This window comes from Acomys minous (assembly GCF_964271855.1).
Source record: "Acomys minous genome assembly, chromosome: 17".
In the NCBI taxonomy this organism is placed as follows: Eukaryota; Metazoa; Chordata; class Mammalia; order Rodentia; family Muridae; genus Acomys; species Acomys minous.
Window position 1 is genome coordinate 29257557 of NC_140500.1, and position 27531 is coordinate 29285087.

The following is a 27531-nucleotide window of genomic DNA, read 5'->3' on the forward strand; positions in this document are numbered from 1 at the left end:
TGTCCTTTTGCTTTGCTAGGAGTTAAACCCAGGGCCGCGCACGTGCCAAACTGGTGCTGAGTCATTGAGCCAGACCATGGGTGCTAGCAGCAGAACTGGCATTTAAGTTGTATGGTTTTTCCTTTCTGTAGTATAAATATTTTAAGCAGAAAAATAGAATAACATAGTAAACACCTAATAACAGTGGCCAAGCTTTACATGAGACAGAGTTTACTTTTATGTTCCACTCCTCAATCTGTTCCACTTTTTTTTTTTTCTGGTTTTTCAAGACATGGTTTCTTTTTGTAGCTGTAACTGTCCTAGACTTCCTTTGTAGATCAGGCTGGCCTCGAACTCACAGAGATCTGCCTGCCTCTGCCTCCCAAGTGCTCGGATTAAAGGCCTGTGCCACTGCACCCTGCTCTGTTCCACTTTTTTAGAGGCAGTTTCTATTCTGACTATAAGATTTTTCATCAATATGGGGACCCATCTGAACCGTCGACTTGGTTGAATTGAGAAGCACTCAGGAGATTAGTAAAGTACGCCTCTAGGTGTGTCTGGAGGTATTGTTATTGGATTAAAGAAGGCAGAGTGTCACACCCTGAGTGTGGCAGCACCACTCCTAGCTGAGGCCTGACTGGAGTGGGGGGGGGGGGCAGCTCAACCATAGGCATTCCTTCTGCTTCCCAGGCTCCAGAACAGAAGCTCTGCCCCCACCCCAGCATGATGTCTGACATTTCTAACTGGGAGCCAAAGTAAACCTCTTCTTCCTTAAGTTGCTTTGCCTGGGTGTTTTGTCACAGTGATGTGAAACTAGCACAGTGGCTTACACAACCATGTGTTGTTTAACAGGGCTAGAGTTTAAGAAATGTGTATCAGTCTGCATGTCACAAGCCTAGGGGGGTTAGCCTAGTGCTTAGGCTTGTTACCCCTAGGCTGCTTTCCCTCTAGCAGGTGACTGAGCTGAAAGCAGTTGCAGCACAGTGTATAAACACAGAAGATATGATTAAATACTAGGTAAACTTTTTTTTCTGTTTTCTTTTGGTTTGTTTGCTTGCTTGTTATTTTTAATATTATGCCTATATTGGACACTTCACATGAAGAAGCTGGCAGAATTGACTAGAAGTAGTTCTCAGTGATTCAGGGAATAAAGAGCCATTAACTCTGAAGGACTATAAATTTCTGTAAGGCCCTGTTCTTTTAGGATGCATGAAATATTTTCTTCAATAAATATCTAACCATAGCTTATTGTAAGTTATTTTACTTTGTAGACTTTTTTATCCTTTGATAATGACACTTAAAACCCACATACGACCTGGGTGTGGTAGCCTACTACCTTTAATCCCAGCACTTGGGAGGCAGAGATAGAAGAATCTCTATGAGTTCATCCTGGTCTACATAGTGAGTTCCAGGTTAGCCAGTACTACATAGAACAACTGTCTTAAAAGCAAAAAGAAAAGAGAAAGAAAGAAAAAGAAAGAAAGAAAAGATAAAACATTTTACAGGTGATTTAAAATATTTTCTTAGACAGGCGAAGTGGCACATGCTTGTAATCTCTGCATTCGAGGAGGCAGAGGCAGGCCACAGTGACTGTGTTTGGTGACAGGCAGTCACTGTCGAGAAATTACAAGGCTGAGAGAAGAGTACATGATTTCCTAACTTTCTTACTAGATAGGGAGGACCTCATTTGCCCAGAAAGTACTGAGAAGATTAGATTGGCAGGAGACTTAGGAAGTAAACTCCCAACTTGCCTGTGTGTGTCCGTAGGCTGTGCATGCACAATCTGGCCCCAAATAGGCTTTGAGAAACAAAATGTGGCTCAGACCGTGGCTAGGACCCAGACTGATAATAAGGGCTTAGTACACATGTGTAGCAGAGATGCTTAGCACTGCACAGACTTTGACACTTAGCTCATGTTGGAACACCGTCTACAGAAGGCTGGCCAGAAAATCTAAAGTGAGGACATATAGGTTGGCTCCACTAAGATAATAGTGTTTTTCTTTACGTGAACTTAGACCTCCTAGATTTTTACAAGAGTAATCTTAGTATATCTAGAGTATAAAAAGTAAGGGGACATATGAAAAAGTAATAAAATCATTTATTCACAGGGGTGGGGGAGAGAGCCAAAACAACACTGACATTAGTGTTACCCAGAGCAACTTAGAAACATCAAATCTCTTAACATCACCAGAGCTGTAAAACTAGGAAGGGAAGCTGGCAGCACTGAAAAGGTCAGTCAGTCCACAGTTAGGTACAACACTCCTCTTTCAGTGGTTCATAGAACCCACTAGGCAGGAAGCAAGCAAGGATCCAGAAAAGCTGAGCATCTGCTCTAAACTAGAAGAATCTAGAAAGAACATGTGAAACAACAGAATACTTACTACTATGAATGTCTGTAAAACATGCATCAAGATGGGCCCTGCCATGTATCATAAAGCTAGAAGTTTTAAAAATGATATAAAATCTGTTCTCCAACTAAAACACATTAGGGAATAATTTGACCTTAAAGTCATGGTATATCATGTCAAGGTTTGGTAGAGAATCAGACATAGTAGTGAACCCCTCCAATCCCTGCGTTTTAAAGGCAGAGCCAGGTGAGTTGCTGTGAGTTGAGTTCAAGGCCAGCCTGGTTTATATAGTGAGTTCCAGGATAACCAAGGCTATATGATGAGACCCTATTTAAAAAAAAATTTTTTTTTAATTAAGAAGGTAGATGCAAGGCTAAGGGCTCAGTTGGCAAACTCCTTGAAGAGAACAAGCTGAAGGACCTGAGCTGGGCCCTCGCTCCCGTATAGAAAGCCTGCTACAGTGGCACGTTAGCACTCGCATTGCTCGGGAGGGAGAGGCGCAGATTCCTGGGGCTTGCTGCTCAGCCAGTCTAGCGAAATCTGTGAGCTCCCATTTTGATGAAAGACACTCAAAGGTGGAGAACATTTGAGGAAGATGACCAATGTCACGGACCTTTGACCTCCACATATGTATGTATGAATTCTTAGTGTCCAAAAAATGAAATGGGCTGTCACTACAGATCCCATGACTACCAGGATTGTGAAAGGAACTGGAAGTTACTCTATGTACATAGTCACATCAGTAAAGTGACTCACCAAAGATGAAGTAGATAAGTTGTTGTTTTTGTTTTTGTTTTTTTTTTTTTTGAGACAGAGTCTCATGTATACTAGGCCGATCTGAAATTCCATATAGCTAAGGATGACCTTGGATTTCTGATCCTCTTGCCACCTATCCAGTGCTGGGATTAAAGAGTTCTACAACCATGCCTACTTATGCTGGACTGGGACTGAACCCAGAGTCATATGAGTTCTCTACCAGCTAAACCATAGTCTCGGCCCCACACTTAGACACATTTCTGGTGAACTAAAAAGAAATAGTATACATGAAGTTGGGGCGATGTGAAAAATGAAGTTATTAGTCACACCTCAGTCCTAGTATATATCTATTACCAAAGGTATATTTTCAGAGTGTCCCACCTGCTCTTTATTAAAATGAGAGAGGTTTGGAGCTCCTCAACTAGGGCTCTGGGTCCAGAAGCAGGAGGTTCCCCAACCTCCTGTCAAATCAGAACCAGTATGTTTGTGATACCAGTCGAGAGAACCAATGGGTTCTTCAGATTCCCCACTTCCTGTTCAAAGAGAATATTTCTCATATCCTTTAGTACTGTGAGCGGCCCTTGATTGGTGTTGAAGGTATTTTTTATGTCGTTGCTTAACCAGACTGGAGATGATCTCATGTGACAGCATGGAGCTCTTGTTTTGGAGTTGCCATTACTTTCTAGAACAGCCATTCTGTATAGCTGCCAACATGCCCTTGGTACTCTTGCTTCATATTGCAGTGATACTGCTTTGTCAGGGTAGAATTGAGCCTCACAGGGCTAGAGTCAGTCTGCTGACCTCATGCCACAGTACAGCATGTTCAAACCTGGGAGAAGCCCAGGGTTTGCTCGGCGTAGTCTTTCTCCTCCCTCACAAGCATGGAACCGTCACTCTCCTCGGAAACCGTATGTTGTATATGTGTGTGTATCTGTCTCTTTCTATAAATCTTGTTCCTTTAGTCATATGGCTTTAAGTGGGGGCTGGTTTCACAGACACAGGAAACTGACTGAGCTTCTGGAACTTAGCACTTTTAAGCAGCAGAGCTCAGCCAGGGCATGTGCTATTTTAAGACAGTGAGGTTGAGATAATAGAGAATCCTGTTATGTTTCCTAGCTGCTTGTTTCACTCCTAGTTATTTGGGCAAAAATGCAAAGGGGGTTTGTGTGGCTGTGTAAGGCATGCTTGGCTCATACTAGAGTGTTCCAACACTTGGGTATGGGGCCTGTTTCCATGCAGAATAGATGTTATCCTGTGTGTTTCAGGGTAAAAAGTTACCGGAAAATAAGCATTTCCTTCAGTGAACAAAAGCGTTTCTTTTGCCTTAGCAGATTGGGAAAGGCTTGGGTTAAATGTGAAGATGCCAGGCATGCATAACAAATAGGAATTTGAGCTAAAGCCAGTTTGAAATATTTCTCACATTCTTTTAATAAAAGGATTCTTATCATTGAGCTACTTGTTTTCAGGCCTTTTCCTGTGACACGATGGTTTCCTGAATTATGAACAATATGTACATCTCTGTATTAATTTTCATCTTTAGATCAACAGCCCAGGTCTGTGCAGTGAACTAAACAGAAAGATGATCCAGCTTTATGCAACATTCCCTCATGCTCACATTTCATCTTTAGTTCTGAATAGAAAACTGAACCATTAGATTGAGTTCACTATAGATAGGTTTTATAAGCAATACATAGATACTTTCTAGGAGATCATGCTTTTTTAAAAAAAAAGCAAAGCCAATTCTTTAGAGCGTCTTCCTCCTTGATTCTAAAATTAATACAGTTTGCTGGTGAGCAGTTGGACTTAAGCTTCAAGCAGATTTTTCACTCTGCAGTTTGATGTTTTTAATGTCAGCTTTATTAGCAGATTTGTGCCTCTGATCTGTACCCTCCTTTTCTGTTTGTTCTGAATCTTGAATCCTTAAATCCTGGCACATCTTGTGTTTGTTCTGAAGTTCTAAAAGGTCAGTTTACTTATCAATGTTTTATGAAGAATGCTAGTACATGAGCTGAAGAGATGGCACAGTAGGTAAGGATGCTCACGGCTCTTGCAGAGGACCCAAGTTTGGATCCCAGCACTCACAACAAATGAATCTCAATTGCCTGTAACTCCAGACCTAGGGGATCTGACACCTCTGGCCACCATGGACAATTGCATTCGCATTTACAAACACACATAATTAAAATTATAAATCTGTGAGGTGAAAAAAAAATAAAAAAAGAATGGTCGTGCAGGGTGAGTGGATTAGTATGAAGCAAAGTATTCATAGAAGAGCCGTAAGAGGTAGGGCAAACACCGTCAGAGTTACGTTTTGTTTTCCACCAGTGCCAATGTGGGGCAGAAACATAAGACAGAACTGAAACATTTCAGTTGCCTTTACCTAGCTAGTACTTGGATTAACTCGTAACAGTAGAGGTATTTCTAGAGCTGGGGTGACCTAACAGGGTTTAGCTCAGTTGTAGACACTTGCATAGCATTCAGAGTAGAAGTCATTATATTTGTTGAACTCATCTACATTTTAAATATTTTTAAAATTTTTTAATGTTTTCAGAGATTGGTCCATTCTAAAGATTTCTGCCCTTTTCCTTTCTCAGATACTTTGTAATGGCCACACCTTTATATATTTATGTTAAGGCCACATGTGTGATACAGATAGACTAGCAATTCCTTGACAGTATTATATGAGCTTGTTCTATAGATACTCAAGTGTTTATCATGGCAACTTAGAACAAACTTGGCCATATACAGTTGCTATACTAAGAATACTTTCAAGTTTAAAATACAATGTAGTTTAAACCTAAGTTTTATATACATCAGACTGTTGCTTTATTATGTGGCTAGGTTTTTTTATAATATAATAAAGTTTCTTCACATTAAAGCCTTTGGCACGTGGAGGCTAGAGGTCGCTTTCAGGTGTTGTTCCTTTGGAGCTGACTTCCTTGCCTATTTATGACTGTGTCTCTCCATGAACCTGGAATTCACCATGTAAGATAGGCTGGCTAACCAGCAAGCTCCAGGATTTGGCTGCCCCTGCTTTCACTAGCACACTATATGTGTGCCCCCACACCTGGCTATTTTATGTGTGTGCTAGAGATCAAACTCAGAACCTCAGTCTTGCAAGGTAAGCAAGACTTTACTTACTGACGAAGCCTTCTCCTCGGCCCCTTAAATTAAAATTATATTAAAATGCAGAACCAGGTCATAAGATTGGAGAAATAAAAGAGGACAGAACTCTTTATCTCCTTTTTTCCTAAATCAATGTCTTCTTTCTACCCAGAAGAAGGTATCACACCCCCTGGTCCTTTGCAAGAGCAGCCAGTATTAACTATTGCCAACCAGAGTTGAGCTATTTCTCCACCTCCCAGGGATGGTTCTTAATGAAACTGCCCAATGCTTGTTTATCTTATGATTTCCCCCTTGTGGAAGAGTGGTAAATTGCTTGTGTTACTTGTTTTCTTGTTATTCTCCATTGAATTAATTATATTCCAGATTACCTCTCTGAGTTTGGGGGCTAAATGGAGGAAAGAGGATGTAGGACAACTAAGAATAACTTTTGCCATTTACAATGAACAAATCTAAGAGCCGTGCTGAGCTAGTTTGAGGTGTGAAAGCAGGATTAGAATGGGACAAACCTCTGTTCTCACTGGCCATGAGGTCAGGGTTCAGACTGAACAGGAGCATTTCCACTTTGGAGGACAAGGCTCTAGGCTGTGTGCTGTTGCCAGAGTCTCAGTTGTCTCTCAAGTGAAAAGTAACACTGCTGAGAGCTGGGCCTCAGGAGACCTGGCTGTGGTGCCAGCCCTGGTAACTAGATAGTAACAGGAGTTCAATTACTGTGCTAGCATTTTTATTTCTTATTGTGAAATAAGGCTCTTTCACTAGAAAAGTCCTAGGATCTTGCAATTTAGGGTGCTTATATGAGTACATGTATATGCACACACATGGACAGCCTTGTATAAATTGGATTTTTTAAAAAATTTCATTTAATCACTTTACAGCCTGATCCCAGACCCCTCCTTCCTCACCTCTCAGTCCCAGTCCCACGATCATGCTCCCCTTCCCCTTCTTCCCCCTCTTCTCCTCAGAGAAGGGGAGGCCCCCAAGAGATACCAACTCACCCTGGCATCTCAAGTTGCAGCAGGACTAAGCACATCCTTTCCCACTGAGGCCTGACAAGGCAGCCCAGCTAAGGGAAAGGGGTCCAGAGGCAGGTGACAGAGTCCGAGACATCCTCTATTCCCATTGTCAGGGTACATGCTGACCATAAAAGCATTGCTGTTTAGTGTGTGTGTGTGTGTGTGTGTGTGTGTGTGTGTGTGTGTGTGTGTGTGTATCTCTTGGAGGATTATGATATGATGTCTCATTGTGTACCATTGTCTACCTTGGAATTCCCTGTGTAGACCAGGTTGGCCTTAACCTTGTAACAGTCCTACTGCCTCAGCCTCACAAATGCTGTGATCACAAGACTGCACTACTGGGCCAGAGAGATGGCTCAGTAGTTAAGAGCACTTGGCTGCTCTACCAGAGGTCCTGAGTTCAATTCCGAACAACCACATGGCTGCTCACAACCATCTGTAAAGGGATCTGATTGCCTTTTCTGGGATGTGTGAAGACAGAGTACTCATACACATCAAATACATAAGTAGATGCATCTTTTAAAAAATAGGCTTCACAACCATGCCTAGATTTTGTTTTGTGTTTTGAGACATCCTCCCTGGCCTTGAACTCAGCAATCCCAGCTGTTTCAACCTTTAAGTGCTGAGCCTATAGGGTTTGCCCATGCCCAACACGCTGACATTTGTTTTATTGAATACAAACACTATAATAAGAGTAATACTCTCTTTTTTTGGTATATAAGTCTTAAGTTTAGAAAGTTCAAATGAATTTTTCTATACATCAGAGAATAAACCCAAGTGAAGTAAGAATACATGCAGCAATGCAGGCTTGATTTACAGAGTTCTACCCAAGTACATAAATGTGTGCATGATGATTTTCTTTTTCTATCTTTTTACTCTTGGACTTAAACTCCAGGTGTCACCCACATTAACTACACATCTGCCACTGAACTCTTCCCCAGACTGCAGATTTGAGTTCTTTAAATGTTTCTGAACTATAAGGTTTTTTTTTTCCCTTTCTACCATGTTCGAGATATTAAGTAGTCATGACTTTATTTTATTGGGACTTCGAAGGATATTTATGTGCTTATTTAGCTTAGAAAGCCAAAAAAGTTACTACTACATAGCAATTCGAGGCCAGCCTGATCTATAAAACAAGTCCAAGACAGCAAGGCTACACAAAGAAACCTTGCCTTAAAAAACAGAGGGGGGGGGGCTGGCTACATAGCTTATCACAGAGATGCCCCCGTCCGTGGTTGCCCCCTCTGTCCTCCCGCCCCCATTCTCCCCAGGTCTGATCTCCACCCTCATTTCACTCAGCATTCCCTCTTCTACCTTGGTCCCTCTCTTCAGTCATTTCCACGGTCTATTCTATTTCCCCTTCTGAGGGAGATTCAAACATCCTCTCTTGTTACTTACCTTCTTTGGGTATGTGGAGTATAGTGTGTTTATCCTATACTGTATGGCTAAACTCTCCTTATAAGTGGGTACATACCATGTGTGTCTTTCTGGGTCTGGGTTACCTCACTCAGGATGATCTTTTCTAGTAGGCTTCTGTGAGGATGTGGGGTGACTCTAGCTGAGATTCCTAGTAGCAGGGGTCATGGAGACTAAAGAGGACTCTCTCTTAACTAGACAGGACTCCTAGTGTAGGAAGGGGAACACTACCCATCCACAAAAACTTCGACCCAAAATTTACCTACCTACAAGATGTGCACAGATAAAGATAAAGCAGAGATTGAAGGAATGTCCAACCAATGCCTGGCCCAATCTGAGACCCATCCCATGAGAGAAAGCCAACTTCTGGTACTATTAAGGATACCGGAGCCTAACAACATAAATGTCCTCTGAGAGGCTCCACTCAGTAATGAATCAAAAGAGATGCTGAGACTCACAGCCAAACTTTGGGCAGAGTATAAGGGAGTCTTGTGGAATAGTGGGGACAGGCAGGGTGGAGAATAAAAGGACCCAGAGGGGGCAGGAGCTCCACAAGAAGACCAATAGAGCCAGGGGGCTTGTGGAGACTGAAGCACCAGCCAAGGACCTAGGCCCCTACACATGTAGCAGATGGGAGCTCAAGCTTCTTGTGGATCCCTTAGTAAGGCGAATGGGGCCTCTCTCTGACGTGGACTTGGTTTGTCTGTTTTTTGATCACTCTCTCCTGGGGGGCCTACCTGGGGCCACAGGAGAAGAGGATGTGCTCAGTCCTGATGTGACTTGATGAGCTGGGGTGGGGGGCGACGGGGAGGATCCTCTTTTCTGAAGAATAGGGGGAGGGGGAGGGGGAAAGGGAGAGATGATGGGACTGGGAGGAAAGGAGGGAGGGGGCTACAATCAGGATGTAAAGTGAATAAATAAATTAATTAATTTTAAAAATAAAATAAATTGAAAAAAGAGAGAGACTACATAGGGATTTCAGGCAGACTAGGATATAAAAAAAAATCCTGTCTAGGGAGGTGGACAGAGACATTGAAATCCTAACTTATTAATACCCTCCAAGATAGGAAGACATTTCATGCTGACGTAATAAAAGGTCATGGGCCATCCTGATCTATAAAGCGAGTCCAGGACAGCCAGGGATACACAGAGAAACCCTGTCTCGAAAAAACAAAAACAAATAGGCCATGGCCTTTCTGAGTTGTAAGCAGATAGAGATCTGTGGACATGGTTTTGACAGTTTCTCAGCCGTTGTCCCAAAGTAAACACACAGTCATTAGACCTCACTAGTCCCCATCTAGAAGAGCTCCATCTCCACCGTGTACAGAATTCTCGGGTGAACTACTCAGCATAAGTAACTGGCTAAAAGAAAAGCCTAACTGAATTGCCTCTGGTTTCTTGCCCCACTGAGAAAATAGATACCTGCCAGTCTTCTCCAGAGACTAGTTAAACAGTAAAACCAAAATTTTTTTCAGAGCTGTCATCCGGGAGGATTTATTAATAACCAATGCATAAACCAGAAACAAAGCCGGAATCAGACAAAGAACAATATTGAGAGTAGCAGGAAGTCAGCAAAACCAAAATGGCACCTTCTTTTAGAGCCAAGAAGGTACATGGCCAAACTATAGTAGCCACAAGCCCAGCCTCTCCAGGCAGCTCATGGATTCAGTGCTCCATCTTGTCAGTTTAATTCATCAAGATGTTGGAATAACCCTTAAATTTGTCAAGGACTTTATGTTTTGTGTCTTTGTTGTTGATACTGGGTCTTAGGTAGCAGACTGACCTTGAGCTTCCGTATGACTCAGGCTAGTCTTGAGCTCCTGACCCTCCTGCTTCTACCTCTGGAATAATGAAAATACAAGCACACCCAATCACACCTGGAAACTGCCCCTTTTCCCTTCCTGTTTGTTGTTTGTTTTCTTTTGTAGTCCTGGAGAACAATCCAGAGCTTGGTGCTCACCAGGCACCTCTACCAGCTAAACTATATCCCCAACCCTTTTAAAAATTCTCATTGCTTCACAAGGTAGCTTTGACCTCCTGAATCTCCTGCTTACCCGCCCCCCCCCCCACCTTGGTATTACAAGCATGCTTCATGCCTGTTTCTTGAGTATACTTTTTTTTAAAGTATGCATAAATGTACAGTGAATAAGCTACAGGACATCATTTTCATATTTACATTGTCTCCTCATTTAAATTATGTATGGCCGAGGACAGCTGACAAAGTAAAAACAATTCTCAATAAAATAACACATACCTTTAATCCCAGCACTTGGGGGGCTGGGGTGGGGGAGGGGCAGTGGCAGGAGGATCTTTATGAGTTCAAGACCACCCTGGTCTGTCTATGAAGCAAGTTCCAGGACAGTCAGAACTGTTAGACAGAGAAACACTGTCTCAAAAAAAAGAAAAAATAGAAAGGAAAATTTAAATGACAAGAGCTACTGTTTTTGAGTAAGGAAAAATACTTGCATTTTAAAAACAAACTGGAGGAATAGAAATCACAGTGATGGGGCCAGGCAGTGGTGTCACACGCCTTTAATCCCAGCACTTGGGAGGCAGAGGCAGGTGGATCTCTGAGTTTGAAGCCAGCCTGGACCACAGAAGGAGTTCCAGGACAGCCAGAGCCATTATACAGAGAAACCCTGTCTCGAAAAACCAAAAAAAGAAAAAGAAAGAAAGAAATCACAGTGGCAGGGCTGGAGATGGCTAAGTGGGTCACAGTGCTTGCTTCAAAAGTGTGAGGACCTGGATCATGGCATTAGCACCCCACAAAGTCAGGAGTGGCTGTAGGTGACAGCTTTGGGGCAGAGGCAGATGAGCTTCTGGGGCAGTGGGAGGCAAGCTCCGTGTTCAGGAGGAGACCCTTTCTCAGGGAATGAGCAGAATGATAGAGAGCAGCACGGAAGCCAGTGGTTCCATTCTGTACGGCGTGAGACTGCAGATACAGCAGAGTAGGACATCTTGAGGCCAACCTAGCCATCGCCCAACTCAGTCAAACAGCAAAAAGATGTTGGGTCTTTGGCCTCGGCAGCAGAAGCAAGATGACGAAAGGGTCGTCATCCTTTGGAAAGCAATAAGACGCACACGTTGTGCCGCCGCGGTGGCTCTAAGGTCTACCTCTTTCAGAAGTCGACCTGTGGCAAATGTGGCTACCATGCCAAGTGCAAGAGAAAGCATAACTGGAGTGCCAAGGCTAAGAGGAGAAACGCAACTGGGACCGGGCAGATCAGACACCTAAAAGTTGTCTACCGAAGATTCAGACATGGATTCCGTGAAGGAACAACACCTAAACCCAAGAGGGCAGCTGTTGCAGCATCCAGTTCATCTTGAGGATTTCAATCAGTCATAAAATAAATGCTCTGGTTTCAAAAAATAGATATTGGATTCTCTGGTGCGGTGGAGCAGTGGGTGCTGGAACAGACCAAACCCTCGCCTGAGCATGGCTTTTGCATCTGTTAAGGGATTTCAAAGTTGGGGTGCAGTGCAGTGCTTTCAAAGAAGGTGTTCCTCCTGTCTGTAGTGTCAGGCCTCGTGCTCACTTGCCTATTTCTAGCTCACTGGGTTTTTTTCCCCTACTCAGTTGTCACTTACATAGATTTCCAACAAAGATGGAAAATAGAGAAGAAACATTAGGGAAGTGGAACTGTCTCCTGGTGCTTAATGGAAACCTGCATAGGTTGCCTTTCCTTTGTGTTTATTGGAACAAGCTACCTAAAGTATTATTTTATTGAGAATAGTCTTTACTTTGTCAGCTGTCCTCAGCCATACATAATTTAAGTGAGGAGGCAATGTAAATATGAAAATAATGTTCTGTAGCTTTAAATTCAACCAGTTGGAAGCCTTTGTCTTTTATAAAAGATGCTCACAGCTGGAGCAGAGAGGCAGATTCTGTCTGTGATCTTTGCTCTCACAGTCAAACTGTTCATTTGCATTTAACAGCCCTAGCAAACTGCACAATCACGCGCCCGCGCAAGCACACACACACACACACACACATGCACGCACACACACACACACACAGCCTGTTAGGCTGAAGCTTTCTCTTTATTCAGCACAGTCCTCCCCGACGCCCAAATGTAAGGCTACTGAGTTGATGCAGAGCTGAACTCTGCGTCGACCGAGGTGGACACTGCAGTGCGGAGCATCGGCTATGCAGGATGTTGATGTGGTGCGGCTCTGCCTGCCTGCTGTGTGCAAGCCGCTTCTCTAAGATCGAAGGTGAGAAGGCCAAGGATCGCCTAGAAGCTGCACTGTGCCCAGCCCTTTGCTGAAGGACGCATCCCCAGTGGTAGCTGCCCTCATTTACAGTATGCAGAGCGACAGAGTCTGCCACTGCTCCTCTGCAATTTGGAAGCTGGAACAAATGAAAAAATCTTATGGCCAAGAGAGGTTGTGATTTGTTTTCACGATCCAAGCTTGTCTGGTGTTCACAAATGAAGGATGGGCTTTTTGGCAAGCAAAACCAACAGACTGCCTGACAGGGGTATTTGGTAAGATAAATGTGTTATGATGAGGATTTTTTTCCTTTCCTTTTTTTTATTTTTTATTTATTTATTTTTTTTTTTTTTCTGTATCGGCTACATTGAATTGTACCTTAGCAGTATCCATTCGGCAGAATCATGTTTTGTGGAAAAGGATGAGCAAGTAAGCCAGAAAAATGTCTTTTTGCTGCTTATTTAAGTTGTGACCTTCAGATACAATCATCAGGTGCTCACTCACAATTAGGTCTTTTTCATCTTTTTAAAAATGCCTTTGAATAGTTGTAATTACCTTATTTTTTCCCTAGGATTTTCCTACAGCCTACAGTGAGGAAGTTAAAAAAATAAAGCCTTAATCCCGTTCCTGGGTCATTGCTCCTGGGACAGTAGCAGGCTAAGAGCATGAGTGTGGATGAGAAGGCAGACAAGATGAGCTGTGTGCTGTGTCCGTGATGTGTGTTGGTGGAGGTCTGTCTGTCTGTCTGTCTGTCTCGGCTTCATTGTCATTGCTGTTCAATGGTGGTTTGAGCTGCATCTCTTTGCCCTCTATTATAATGGAATTTCCTTTCATGTTTGATTTTTTCTTTGCCAGACCCAATTCTGTCGTGGAACCTTTTTCTGTTATTGTTAATGCATAGTATACATTAGTAGAAAAAAGGCAGATGTAGAAATTATCCCTAGAGCACAAAACTGGGGGTTTTATCCAGCCGTGACGCCACAGGAGAGAGACAAAAGAGTCCTGAAGTATTTTTGGTCCCTAAAACAAAATAATGAACATTTTCTCTTTAAAATGTAGGTTTCTATTTTAGCAGATTTAAGCATGTTAATGTTGAAATCTTAAAATGGTTGTTTTAGTTTTGTTTCAAGTTAAAGAAATGGATCTCCATAGAGAGTTCCAGGACAGTGAGGAATAAATAGAGAGACCCTGTCTCAAGAAAAAGAAAGAAAAGGAAGGAAAAAGATTGTATTAGGTTCATGAAGTGCTGCCAGAATCATCTGGCTTTAGTCTGCTCTGAGTTGGATCCTATTCTATTTTCTGAGGATAAAGGTTTCCTTTTCTTCACTGTAACTTGGCCATGTGTTGTTGGGAAGTCTGTGACCTGTTTCGTTGGCCAAGCTCAGATCTTGTCCTTGGACCCCTCCTCTCACCAGCGGGCACAGCCAAGTTTCCTAACAGCGTAGAGTGGGCACAGAAGCTGTCCGTGACGCCCGCCTTTCTGCTGACTCATTAGTTATATAAGCCTTGAGCATAGCCATCAATACACCCCTCTAGGCTGAGGAATGGGGGCTGCCTGTTTACTCTGTATCCTTGGGCTCTTCCCTCGAGCCTTTTGTTAACATGGTCCAAGGATTTCACTGCAGTGAATACATAAATCCTTTTTTCTCATTTTGAATTACTGCATTCTTAAACTCTATTTGCATCTCTCCATGATGAAATTCCTGTCTGTTCTCTTGGCACATGAAACCTTCAGAAATAGTATTTTCTCTCACTTCTTGCCTAGTTAAGGTTTATTTCTGTCTTTTGAAGGCTCAGTTTGAATGCTGCATTATGGGAGAGCCTCTGAACTTTCCGTGTGAAGTAGGAAGGTTTCGCCTTCTGTTACCCCTTTCCTCGAAGCACACTGTTCTTTTCTTCATGGTGGCTTCCACAGTTGACATAGTTGGGCTACTGGTTTCTGTGCTTCTGTCACTTGCCACTCAGTCATGATCCTCAAACAGGCAGAAACATCTCATTCACTGGTAAATACCCAGCAAAACACTCACTGGAGCTTACAGAAAAGCCTGGCAGTCAGTAACATGCACTCAAACACCAGGGTAAACACGAACAGGATGAATCAGGGTGTGGAGAAGGCCCATGTGGTGAAGGAGAAAAGTGAGAGAATATGCATGTGAGCCTTGCAGAGCCTAGATGCAGGGCCTACGGCCATGAGACTGCAGAGGCCACATTCATGTTCTGGGGGTTTGGAGGATCTGAGGAACTCTATAGAGAGTTACTGGTTTGGGTGCCAGAACTTCATGCATGATTAGGCAAGTACTTCATCAACTAGCTATTCCCCAGCCGAAAACTCTTGTTTTTATTTTTAAAACTGGCAGTGATGGTGCATGCCTTTAATCCCAGCACAGGAGGCAGAGGCAGGTGGATCTCTCTGAGTTCGAGGCCAGCCTGGTCTACACGACAACCAGGGCTACACAGAGAAACCTTGAAAAACAAAAAACCTGGAGGGCTGCTAAGCTAATGTAAGCATTCCCTTAGAGTTGGGCATTTCCTTTCTTTTTCTTTTTTTCTTCAACACCACAGAGAACCTAAGTGAATACAGGTGGCTCCTTTGGGACCCACTGTCCAGAAGAAAGACATTGAGAGTTTATCCTGAGATGGTGGCAGCAGGGATGGCTGCAGAGCATTGTGTGCTCTGGTAGAAACTGGGAGGGTAGTTGGGTTGGGTTGGGTGTGGTAAGAAAGCAGATGTCAGGAGCTGCCAGGCTGTGGTACACTTTGCTTTTTGGCTTTTGTAACTTGGGGACAGTAATTATTGTCACTGAGATCAGGAAGAAGGCTTTAAAGAGAGTTCTAATAAGGTTGTGCTATAATCTGAGTCTTCCTTCCAGAGATTAGACTGTTGCTATTGTGAAAACATCAGTGATGATCAGGGAATACAATTTAGGACAGTAGTTTAGACCTTGCAACTTATCTCCTGCCACAGGCTTTCCCTGTGCCATGTTGTTAGAGCCTCAGGTTTACTCTGTCATCCTGAAGTTCACTTCCGCGTCATTCTTTATGCTGAGCTGTCAGTCTGAAAGGTCTTTCCTTATTCCTTCTGTCAAATTTCTTTTGAGGCTCACTTCATTGTCACCTCCAAGAAGCTTACTCTGTCTCCTTTCCATTGTTTTGCTGTATATAAGTTTTTGGGACAGTCTTTAAGCTCAGTCCACTTGCTTCAGTTTCCTAAGTGCTGGGAGTACAGGCCTACATTGCCACACCCGGTGCCTTCTACCATGTTGGCCAAATCTACCATGTTGTTTTAACTGGATTTTCCTTTCAGTTGATGGTTAAGTTTCACTAGTTAGTTAGACCATCTGTTCTTGGGGAGTAGATTCAACCTTTAATGAGTGATGTTTGATAAAGAAATCAAACAATAACTATAAAATGAAGTAAACTGTGGAAGAAGTAAGTGTGTGTGTGTGTGTGTGTGTGTGTGTGTGTGTGTGTGTGTGTGTGTGTGTACACAACCCATATCTACAGTGTCACAGCATTATGGTGTGCTTCTGTTTCCATCTCCTCCAGGTTTATTAAGACTGTCCCACATCCGAGCAGAAACACCTCAGATAGACTATTAAATGTCACTTTTAAGAGTTTTAGCTGGGTATGGTGGCTCAAGCCTTTAATCCCAGCACTCAGGGAGGCAAAGGCAGGCAGATCTCTGAGTTTGAGGCCAATCTGGTATACAAAGTGAGTTCAGGACAGCAAAGGCTACACAAAGCTATGAATTTGTATTTTTCATCATTTCCTTTTACTTTATTTGTAATTTGTAAGAAGAATTGAGGTCCTGCTATTATTTACCATTTATGAGATGATTGAGCAAGACAGGGCAGGACCAGCATTCATATTGCTGACCTATTCCCCTGGGTTTCCTCTTTTCCTTTTCCCATCACTTAGAGTAATTCCAGAATTTGTGCAGTATTTTTCAGTGAGGTTATTATTGGCAATTAAGATGAAATAATCTGATGGGCCTTAGTGGTATATATCTCAATTCTCAGCATTTGTGAGGCAGATGCAGGAGAATTGTTTCAAGTTCAAGGGCAACCTCTGCAACTGTTGTGTGATTTTTCCTGGGGAAATATGAGTGAATGTCTGTTCACCCCAGGTATAACACCAACAACAGACCAAAGAGACTACTTAACCCATGTTCACCTTGGTGAGCCAAGTAGTTTGGGGTTACTTAAAAAGTGTTGGTGATGTAAAGGCAGCTGCATCACTCACTGAAAAGCCACCTTGCAAGGTTGACAACTGACAAACAGCATCCCTGGAGCACCTACCTGTTTTGTAGACAGTTCCACAGGACAGTCCTCCCCAACACCAGGGTTATTACTGCTTCTGTAATCTTTAATCTTGGGGAGAAGCATTAAATTTGATGACTTTTCGAGCTTTGGGGCCTCCTTCTAAATTCTCTTAGCTTCCCAAGTCTGACCAAAAAAAAAAAATTTCTTCCTAAAGGAGGGTTTCAGTTGGAGGAAATTAATTACACAGTGAGTTCCAGGCCAACCTGGGATACAGAGTGAGACCTTGCCCACCTACCAACTTAAAAAAAGAAAACAAAGTCACACACACACACGCACGCACGCACGCGCGCGCGCATGCCCAAGCCAGATATGGTAGCTCATTATTCTCTCCACACTGGGATGCAAATGTAAGAGTGTAAGAAGATCACCAAAAGTTCAAGGCCAGTCTGGGCAAAAAGTAGTTCTGGCTCAAAAGCAACAGGAAAGAACGAGGGGAAGAAAAGAAAGAGGGAGGGAAGAAAGCGAGTGAGTGTTGGCACAGACTAATTTGAATGAGAAGTAGCAACACTACAGTGCAGGAGGAATGAATGCCTGTGGCTGTTTGCTAAGGCGTCTCTACACGTCAAGGTAGGGGAATAGTATTTATGTCTCTCCCTCTGTCAGTCAGTACAAGTCCTCCACCGCACACGCAGCCCCACACTAGCTGTAGAAATGCAGAGGCAGAATAGAACCTTCCCATTTCAGATTCCCTCAAAGACTGAGGCATCGAGCTTGCTTTTTCAGGAGTATGAATAATTAAATTTCCTTGTTATTTTAGTTGATCTCAGTATGCCTTACCCAAGGTCTTATAGTACTTCAGTATTGGTGATTTCTTACACCTTTCAGGAATGACAGATACATTCATTTCAAATCTCAGAAATGCCTGTGCAACTTGGTGGGATCTGATCTGAAAATGCATAAAAAGGACTAAAGCTAGTTCAGTGGTAGCACTTACTTAGTATGTTTAAGGCCCCAAGTTACGGCTCCTGCACCAAATAAATTAGAATTTATCCTTTATATTCCTGTTTGAGGAAATTGGTTTGTACTTTGCTACTACAAGTATTACTTGAGGGGGGGAAAAATCTAAGCAAATCTGGCCATTGTGTTGCAAAAGAAGAGAGACAATCAAGGTAGTTAATGTTTCTAGGATCTTTACATCAACAGATAACCCTGTTCAAATACTAGAGAACGTTGTTAAAGCACGTACATACACCAACTATAGAGGTGTAGAGACAGTTATCAAAGCAGGCATGTACACCAACTGTAGATGTGTAATCGCTTTATTCTCTTGTATACAAAAGAAACTGTATTCTCTGTCAAAAATAATGAAGTTGTCTACTTGTTTCTTTGTTTTGTTTTTTTAGCATGCTCTGGAACTTACATTATGGCCCAGACAGGCTTTCCACTCAGAATCCTTCCTGCCTCTGCCTCCAGTTGCTAGGATTATTACAGGCATATTTTCACTAAGTGACAAATGACCATTTAAAGATCTTACAGCACTTGTTTTTTTAATCTAGGATGCTCTAATAAGCCAAGAACAGGGTTTTGGTTGTTAAAACGGACAGGGCGGGGGAGGTGGTAGACTGAAGAAAGCAAAAACACAAAAACAGAATTAGTCATTTCAAAGTTAATTTTTAAAATTTCCGTCCACTCCTGGGATCAAACTGAGGGCCCTGTCAGCCCAGTCCAAAGTTACTCTCCTTCTAAGGCAAGGACCAGGAGCAGGACAATAGAGAAACTGGCTAATACCTGTGCACACGGAGAAGTACTGTTATCCTTTCACTGAAACAAACAAACAACAGGATTTCCACTGTGGCTCCACTTAACCTCTCTCCATACTCTCACTCTGCACTCCACCTCTCTAAAGCGCTCCTGATGTTATTGAGTCCCTCCTTTGCCATTTCCTTAACATTACCTTTTAGTTTTCCTTTTAGGGAAATAATGTAGTATTAACATAAAGTACACTAGAACTGAAAGCCTCATAAAAGTGAAAGTGAATCTGAAAGATAAACTTCACGCAGTGCTTGAGGGGAAGTATAGCACAACTCCACTTATTCATTCAGCAGACGTTTATTTAACATCTGTGTGCTAAAAGCCAGGGGGATTGAGTTGTAAGGAGACAGGAAATCTACCCGTGTAATAGTCACAGGCCAGTCCTATCAAGGTTTAAGTTGGGACAGGGCAGACTGTTCCAATAAGTTTCTGTCCATAATGGGAGAACATTGTTCATAATAGTAAACACAGCCTGGAACTTTCTTAGCATTTAAGAGCGGTGAAGGAAGAGAAAGGAAAGGGGTCTATAACACCTTCTTGAAGGAGGGGAGGAAGGGAGATAGATAGATAGATGCTACAGATTTTTTGTTTTTTGTTTTTTGTTTTTTCAAGACAGGGTTTCTTCTGTGTAGCCTTGGCTGTCCTGGACTCACTTTGTAGACCAGGCTGCCCTTGAACTCACAGGGATCCACCTGCCTCTGCCTCTCAAGTGCTGGGATTAAAGGTGTGCACCATCACACCCAGCTAGACTACAGATTTTGATCTGTCAGAAGAACAGAGGCTGTCAGTTCTCAACAAAGAAATGGCAAGCTAGAGACAGAATCAGGAAGTCAATAATGAGTTCTTGAGCACAGTTACTGATTTTTAGAGAAACAAAAATGATGGCTCTTGTTCCTTCCCCCAACCCCCTAACCTGAAACAGGGTATCTCTGTGTAGCCTTGGCTGTCCTGGACTTTGTAAACCAGGCTGGCCTCGAACTCACAGAGATCTGCCTGCCTCTGCCTCCCCAAGTGCTGGGATTACAGGTGTGTGCCACCACACCCAGCTCCAGCCTAGCTTTCCTAATAGAGAGAAACAAACTCAAAGAACAGTGTGGCCTATATCTGCTGCCTCTTCCTGCCTGCTGACAGCAGGATGGGGGAGATGCTTTTCTGTCATTGCTTACAAATTAATCATAATGGTTTTGAGCTTATGGTGAGGATTGGAAGGCTATCAAAGTGTGAGCTTGATAAACTGTTGAGTTAAATTTTTACCTTTGTTCTGCATTCAGTGTAGCCTTTCCTTAGTTATGTCTTAGAAGTAAGTATGATCTAGAATCTATTAATGATGAGATCTTTAATAAGAACAGCTTAGGCTATTTCAGTCATGGCCAATGCCCACAGCCTGTTCTGCCAGGTGCTGGTACAGCACTTTCACACTCATGACTCACTTCATCCTTAAACAGCCTCCTGACTGCGTCCGAGTTTCCTCTCCTTTACACTTGAGCAGCTTATGGCCCAGTCTGTGCTTCACCAGGGCACCAGAGTGTATCAGGCAACTTGCTCTTTTCATGTTTGCTCCTCTCAGGAAATTCTGGGGCAGTCCCACTACCCACACAGTTGAGGCAGGAGGAATGTAAGTTTGAGGCCAGCCTGAGCTACTGCTATCAAAAAGCTGTAGGGAAAAGGAGAAAGTGTTGGGCTGGTTCTGTGGCTTAGTGTTGAGTGATTGACACAGATTTGATCCTCAGCCCCACCTTGGAGGCAGCCTTTTTTTAGTGTTACCTTTGAAAACTTTGCTTTTCACATTTGGAACTGAGTTGTCTGGAGTGAGTTAGGGATCCAGTTCCTTATGTTATCTATATCCAGTGGCAAAAGGAACTTTTCTGGTTGACAGATTGATGCCTTGGGGCCAGGTGTCCATGCTTAAAGCACAGACTTCCCCTATAGGACTTAGTTCTAAGTTTCTACCCTTTTAAAATGGGTACCTTTTGCTGGACAGTGGTGGTGCACACCTTTAATCCTAGCACTCAGGAGGCAGAGGCAGGAGGATGTCTGAGTTCAAGGCCAGCCTGATCTACAGAGAGAGTACCAGGACAGCCAGTACTACACAGAGAAACCCTGTCTCGAAAAACTAAAATAAAATGGGTACCTTTCAAAATGAGGTCTTCCTGAGTATTGCAATGATGTCCAGTTTCTAGTGTCAGCTGTCCTCTTACAGGGATATCAATGTCTGTGGGAACTCTTCATGGGAGGACACACTGGCCCCAGGTAGGACAAGAATTAAAGAGAATATGTTTTAGTTATTTTATAAAGAAGCAGAATTCTAGCCAGATGTGATCATTTATAGACATTTGTATATTGAAAATTATTGTGATTTCTTTTTAAATGGTTGAACCTTGATTATAGTCTCTAACAGTTTGTTGTTGTTGTTTTGTTTTAGTTTTCTTTTGTTTTTTTTTTTGTTGTTTTGTTTTTTGTTTAGTTTTGGTTTTTCAAGACAGAGTTTCTCCGTGTAGTCTTGGCTGTCCTGGACCCACTTTGCAGACCAGGCTGTCCTCGAACTCAAAGCAATCTGCCTGCCTCTGCTTCCCAAGTGCTGAGATTAAAGGCATGTGCCACCACCGCCTGGCTTCTAACAGTTGTTTGTTTGTTTGTTTGTTTGTTTGTTTGTTTTAGATGTATTTTTGTGTGTATGCATGTTTTACCTGCATGTTTGTGTTCCACATGCATGTCCAGTGCCCTTGTAATAATAGATGGTTGTATGCCATTATATAAATGCTAGGAACTGAACCCAGATCCACAGTTAAAATGCTTTTAACTGTTGAGCCATCTCCCAAGCTGTTTCCAACAGTATTTTCACCAGTATGATCCCTCTCTCTCTCTCTCTCTCTCTCTCTCTCTCTCTCTCTCTCTCTCTCTCTCTTTCTCTCTCTCTGTTACGTTTGTGAGCGTGTGTGGTGTGTGTGTGTGTGTGTGTGCACGCATGCACCAATGCCACAGCATATGTGGAGGTTAGGACAAAACTTTATATGGAGTCAGTTCTCCTTGTACAATGTGGATCCCAAGACCAGAAGTCAGGTTGTCAGGCTTAGCTACAGTATGTGTGTTACCCACTGAACTCTCTCCCTCGCCCCCAGCATGGTTAGCTTTGATCCCAGAGTCATAAACTTGAGCATGGGGAATCTTGGTTGAAGATTCTTCATATCTCTGTTCCATATAATCTGCAGTAGATTTTGAGCTTAATTATTGGACATAGATAAGCAGAATAGTATCATGTACTTTAGTTATGAGTCTAAATCTCATTCAGAAGGAAAACCCAGTAAGAGGGAGCTTGTGCAGCTGTTTTGGGGAACTGAACAGTGAGGGTTTTCAGAGCTCTTCCTGCAGCTCTTGACACCTTGTCCATCTGGAATTTTGACTGCCTCTCCCTTCTGCAGTCTCTAGCCACTGTGTTCCTCAAAGCTGAATCAGTATGAAGAGAAAGTAATGCATAAAGCAGTGTACACATATCTCTCAAGGTTTTCGTCTCTTGCTGTGCTGAGGATGGGAAGCAGGGCTCTTCCACTGATCTGCATTCCTAGCCCCGACATTCAGTTTCATTGAAATAGAAAGAAAGAACATTGTTGGGGTAAGATGGACACAGTGGAACACGCTTGTAATCTCAGCACTCAGGGAGGCAGAGGCGGGCAGATCTCTGTGGGTTCAAGGCCAGCCTGAGGCTACACGAAGAAACCCTGTGGGGGGAGTACTGTTGGGTTTTTGTTCTGTCACCCCCACTTCCCAGTATTGAGTATCACACCCAGAGCTACATATGTGCTAGGCAAGTACTTCACCACTGAAGTATACCGCTAACCAGTATGATCTAACTAAATATATTTATAAAAGCTCAAAGGTCAGCATAAATCCTACTCAGATGATAGAATGGGACACTGTACATCTAAGATGAGAGAAGACACTTTGAGACAGCGGGTTAGTTATTGGCATTTCCTGGATATATAAGATCATGAACATGTAGGGTTGACCTCTGTACAGTTCTTATTGGCACATTGTCATAGGACGGAGTATAGTACAGAACCAAAAAGGGGCATAACCTTAGTCTACAGATGGCCATGTTGCAACCTGACCCTTGAACCAGGCATTTTTATTGCCCTAAGACAGCTGTTTGATGTTGTTACTACTCATTTCTGCTGTTGCTCTACAGAGCAGTGTCAAAAGTCTTCTTGGGTCCTGCTTTATCTAAGTGACTAGCACAAGCCACAGATAGGGTACCCTCCCTGGTGTAGAAAAACTGGCCTCCTTCGGTCTGAGCTCCCTGCTTTGGCATTTAGGAGTGTGAGCTTTCAAGTCTGAGCAGTTGTCCTTTCTTCCATTCCTTGTAGTGACACTTATCCATATAAAATAATAGTGTGTGAGCTTTGTAATTATTTACCTACAGCTCAAAAAGATACAACCTTAGCCCCTGATTTGTTTAATCACTTAGCTCTCACTGTCCCGTCCATTGGCGTTGTCTTCCCGGGGCCACCACAGTTACTTTAATTCAGCAGCACTCAGCAGCACCTCCCCAGCCTGGCCTCTGCCTGCCTCCCACTGCAGCAAACTGTCCCAAGAATAGAGAATGATCTCATTACCCTGGGCGTGACTTATACAAACAAACACTGTGGTGACAATTGGATGCTTATATCTTGGTATCAACATATCTATTCTTGCTGGCCTTTTCAGGGGACCAATCTGTGAGTGTGGCTCAGGATGACTGTGACATCCGAACACCAGAATGGTTTTCATAGGATCACATTCAAAAGCTGATATGCCCTCCTACATGGATTTGCTTCTGAACAGAAGTATGCATGAGAATGTGAATTAATTCATGTTTTCAACCAACAAAATGACCTTTGTTAGTTAAAGAAATATTGTATAAAGACTAGCCAAGAGGGCAGCAGGGCTTTTACAGGCCAGGGGAATGTACAGGTCAGCCATCTGTGCTGAGAGTTCAACACAGGCATATTATCAGCACATTTTGGCACATTGATTCTGGGATGCTTCTAACATCCACCTCTTGCTTTTAAAATGTTAGATCGAGCGTTTGGAAGTAAGCAGCCTCGCCCAGACTTCCAGTGCCGTGGCCTCCAGCACCGATGGCAGCATCCACACAGAATCTGTGGATGGAATACCAGATCCTCAGCGCACAAAAGCTGCCATTGCACACCTGCAGCAGAAGATCCTAAAGCTCACAGAACAGATCAAAATTGCACAGACAGCCCGAGACGACAACGTTGCTGAATACCTGAAGCTTGCCAACAGTGCAGACAAGCAGCAGGCTGCTCGCATCAAACAGGTGTTTGAGAAGAAAAACCAGAAATCTGCACAGACCATTCTCCAGCTGCAGAAGAAGCTTGAGCATTACCACCGCAAGCTCCGTGAGGTGGAACAGAACGGGATCCCCCGACAGCCCAAGGATGTCTTCAGAGACATGCACCAGGGTCTGAAGGATGTGGGTGCAAAAGTGACGGGCTTCAGTGAAGGTGTAGTGGACAGCGTCAAAGGTGGACTTTCCAGCTTCTCCCAGGCGACCCATTCAGCAGCAGGGGCTGTGGTCTCCAAGCCCAGAGAGATCGCCTCATTGATTCGGAACAAATTTGGCAGTGCAGACAACATCCCTAACCTGAAGGACTCACTAGAGGAAGGACAAGTGGATGATGGGGGAAAGGCTTTAGGGGTTATTTCAAACTTTCAGTCAAGTCCAAAATATGGTAGTGAGGAAGACTGTTCTAGTGCCACTTCAGGCTCAGTAGGAGCCAATAGTACGACCGGGGGCATTGCGGTAGGAGCGTCCAGCTCCAAAACAAACACCCTCGACATGCAGAGCTCAGGGTTTGATGCACTTCTGCATGAGATCCAGGAGATCCGAGAAACCCAGGCCAGACTGGAGGAGTCCTTCGAGACTCTCAAGGAGCATTATCAGAGGGACTACTCCTTAATAATGCAGACCTTACAGGAAGAGCGGTATAGGTAAGTTATCAGAAATTTACAGCCTAAATTCTTTCTACTTTTCTTTTTGAATATGGAGAAGTGAATTTAAAAGATGTCTGCCTCTAGAGTATGTTCAGATCTGTGTGTAACAGCCACAGGAGGTCTGTGTCAGTCAGTACAGCAGTTCAGTGACTCCTAAGATCACACACAGATGCAACATTTCTTATCTCCTCAGTCTTCTATTCCAGTTTATGACTTTAACATGAAGCTCAGAGTTTCTGAGGTATTTCTTCAGTTCTCTGAGATCATGAAAATAGTCAATTAAATCCTTAACTGTACTATATTGGATTTAGAACATCTTAATCCTGAGAAGTTTATAAATACCAAAAATGTAGCCCAACCAGAATGTCATGAACCTTGTGTGTATTTGGCCTTAAACATACTTATGTGAGAAATTATTGTAAAAAAAAAAAAATTAGGTTGGAACAGGGCACAGTGGCACGTGCCTTTATTCCCAGCACTCTGGGAGGCAGAGGCAGGCAGATCTCTGTGAGTTGAGGCAACTGGTCTACAAGGGGACAACAGGGACAGAGAAAACTCTATCTCAAAAAAAAAAGAAAAAACAGATGAATAATGTGAATCTATTGGCTGGAACTTTGGTAGCAGATCTGACTACTGACTCCTTGAGTACTTTCTAACTGCAGTACACATTTGGATGAAAGTAGAGAGACACAGCATTAAATCATTCTACTGCAGTTAGAAAGTACTCAAGGAGCTCAGTAGTCAGATCTGTACCAAAGTTCAGAATAGATCATTCTTTCTTTTGTTTTTGTTGTTGCTTTAGTTTTTGTTTGGTTTGCTTTGGTTTGGTTTTGAGACAGGGTTTTCCTCTCCGTGTAGTCCTGGTAGACCAGACTTGCCTAGAGCTCACAGAGATGAGCCTGTCTCTGCCTCCTGAGTGCTGGGATTAAAGGCGTGCGCCACCACACCTGGCTGGGTCATTCATTCTTGCTGTGGAAATGGAGCCCAGGGTCTTACCCATGAACCACCCTATACTGATTCCGGTTTTTTCGAATTGCACCATAGATTCCTGTTGAACCGTTTTTAGCCAGCCTCCAAATCTGTGTCCTGTCTTCCATGTAAAGAAATAATATTCTCCCCAGAGGAATCACTCAGATCCAAGTATGTGGGCCAAAGACTGGCAGCCTCGCCACACAAATCAATTCACGGTCTTCTGAGAACTGCAGCTCTGCATTAAAGCCTTGCAAGATCTGAGTTTTGGCCTTGTCCCAGTTCCTAACTAGAAGGAATCTCTAGTACATTACTAAGACGTCAAGATTGAAGGAAGTCCCTAAAGTGATGTTTTAAAACTTTACTTTTATGCCCTCAGTGTCTGAAATAATTTGTTCATGTTTATCACTTAGCTCTCTCTAAAGACAACAGCAACAAGCTTGCTTCAAATGGTGAAAATGCTGAGCAGCCACCCAGTCAGCCTCCTTTTGTTAATCTTCTTCAGTTCTCACTGACACTCTGAGAGACAGGGGATGGGGCTCAGTTGGTAGAGTGCTTCTCTAACTTTAGTTAGATAAATCAGTCATGGTGTGCATCTGTAATCCCAGCACTAGTCAGGTGGAAGCAAAAAGATCAAAAGCTTAATAGTCTGGTTTTAGTTTTAGGGTTTTTGTTTGGTTTGGGTTGGGTTGGGTTGGTTGGTGTTTTTTGTTTGGTTGGGTTTTGGCGGGGGTTGTTTGGTTGTTGGTTGGTTGGTTTTTTGAGACAGTCAAACCACTTGCTGCTCTTCAGGGGACCCAAGTTGAGTTCCTAGTACCCATATCATGTGACTAACAGCACCCTGTATCTCTAGCTCCAGGGCTTAGCCCCCTTTTGGCTCCCATTGACCAACATGAGCAAACATGTGGCAGACACACACAACACATAAATAAAACTACAAATAAATTTTGATTGGTTTTGTCTTTGATTTTTGAGACAGAGTTTCTCTGTGTAGTCCTGGAACTCACTCTGTAAACCCGGCTGGCCTTGAATTCAAAGATCTGCCAGCCTCTGCCTCCTGAGTGCTAGTACTAAAGGTGTATGTATACCACCACTACCCAGCCTCTTTTTTTTTTTAAAGTCAAAGCCATCCATAGAAAATTTGAAGACAGCCTGGACCACATGAGATCTCCATCTTAAAAAATAAGGGGGCTGGAGAGATGCCTCAGAGGTTAAGAGCACTGGCTGCTCTTCCAAAAGGTCCTGAGTTCAATTCCCAGCAACCCCATGATGGCTCACAACCATCTATAATGAGATCTAGTGCCTGCTTCTGGTGTGCAGGTGAACATGCAGGAAGAACACTATATACATAATAAATAAATATTTTTTAAAAAATAAGATAAAATAAAAATAAGGGCGTAGTGGTGCATACCTTTAATCCCAGCACTCAGGAAGCATAGACAGGCTGATCTCTATGAGATCTAGGCAAGCCTGGTCTAAAGAGTGAGCCCAAGACAGCTAGGTCTCTATCACACAGAGAAACCTTGTGTCTAAAAACAAAAATAAATAAATAAATAAATAAATAAATAAATAAATAAATAAAATGTTTTAAGAAGAGGATAGGTGGTCTAATGGCAGAGTGCTTACTTGACCACCAAAACCAGCAAGGGA

At 43.1% G+C, this 27531-nt stretch overlaps 1 protein-coding gene and 1 pseudogene across 5 annotated transcripts in view; both read left to right on the forward strand.

Moving 5' to 3' along the window:
* The window catches only part of TMCC1 (transmembrane and coiled-coil domain family 1), a 154332-nt gene that overhangs the window by 110813 nt on the left and 15988 nt on the right, over positions 1–27531 (forward strand). For 3 of the 4 annotated variants that reach the window (XM_084765193.1, XM_084765194.1, XM_084765195.1), the window contains one exon: positions 23975–24909. In XM_084765193.1, the coding sequence (XP_084621319.1) occupies positions 23975–24909 (935 nt within the window). Of the gene's footprint in view, positions 1–3866; positions 3992–23974; positions 24910–27531 lie in introns of those variants that run through there. The other variant, XM_084765196.1, reaches the window with a different exon arrangement.
* On the forward strand, positions 9521–12005 carry LOC311587885 (large ribosomal subunit protein eL37-like; annotated as a pseudogene). The gene has a single exon. The product of its transcript is annotated as a large ribosomal subunit protein eL37-like (transcript).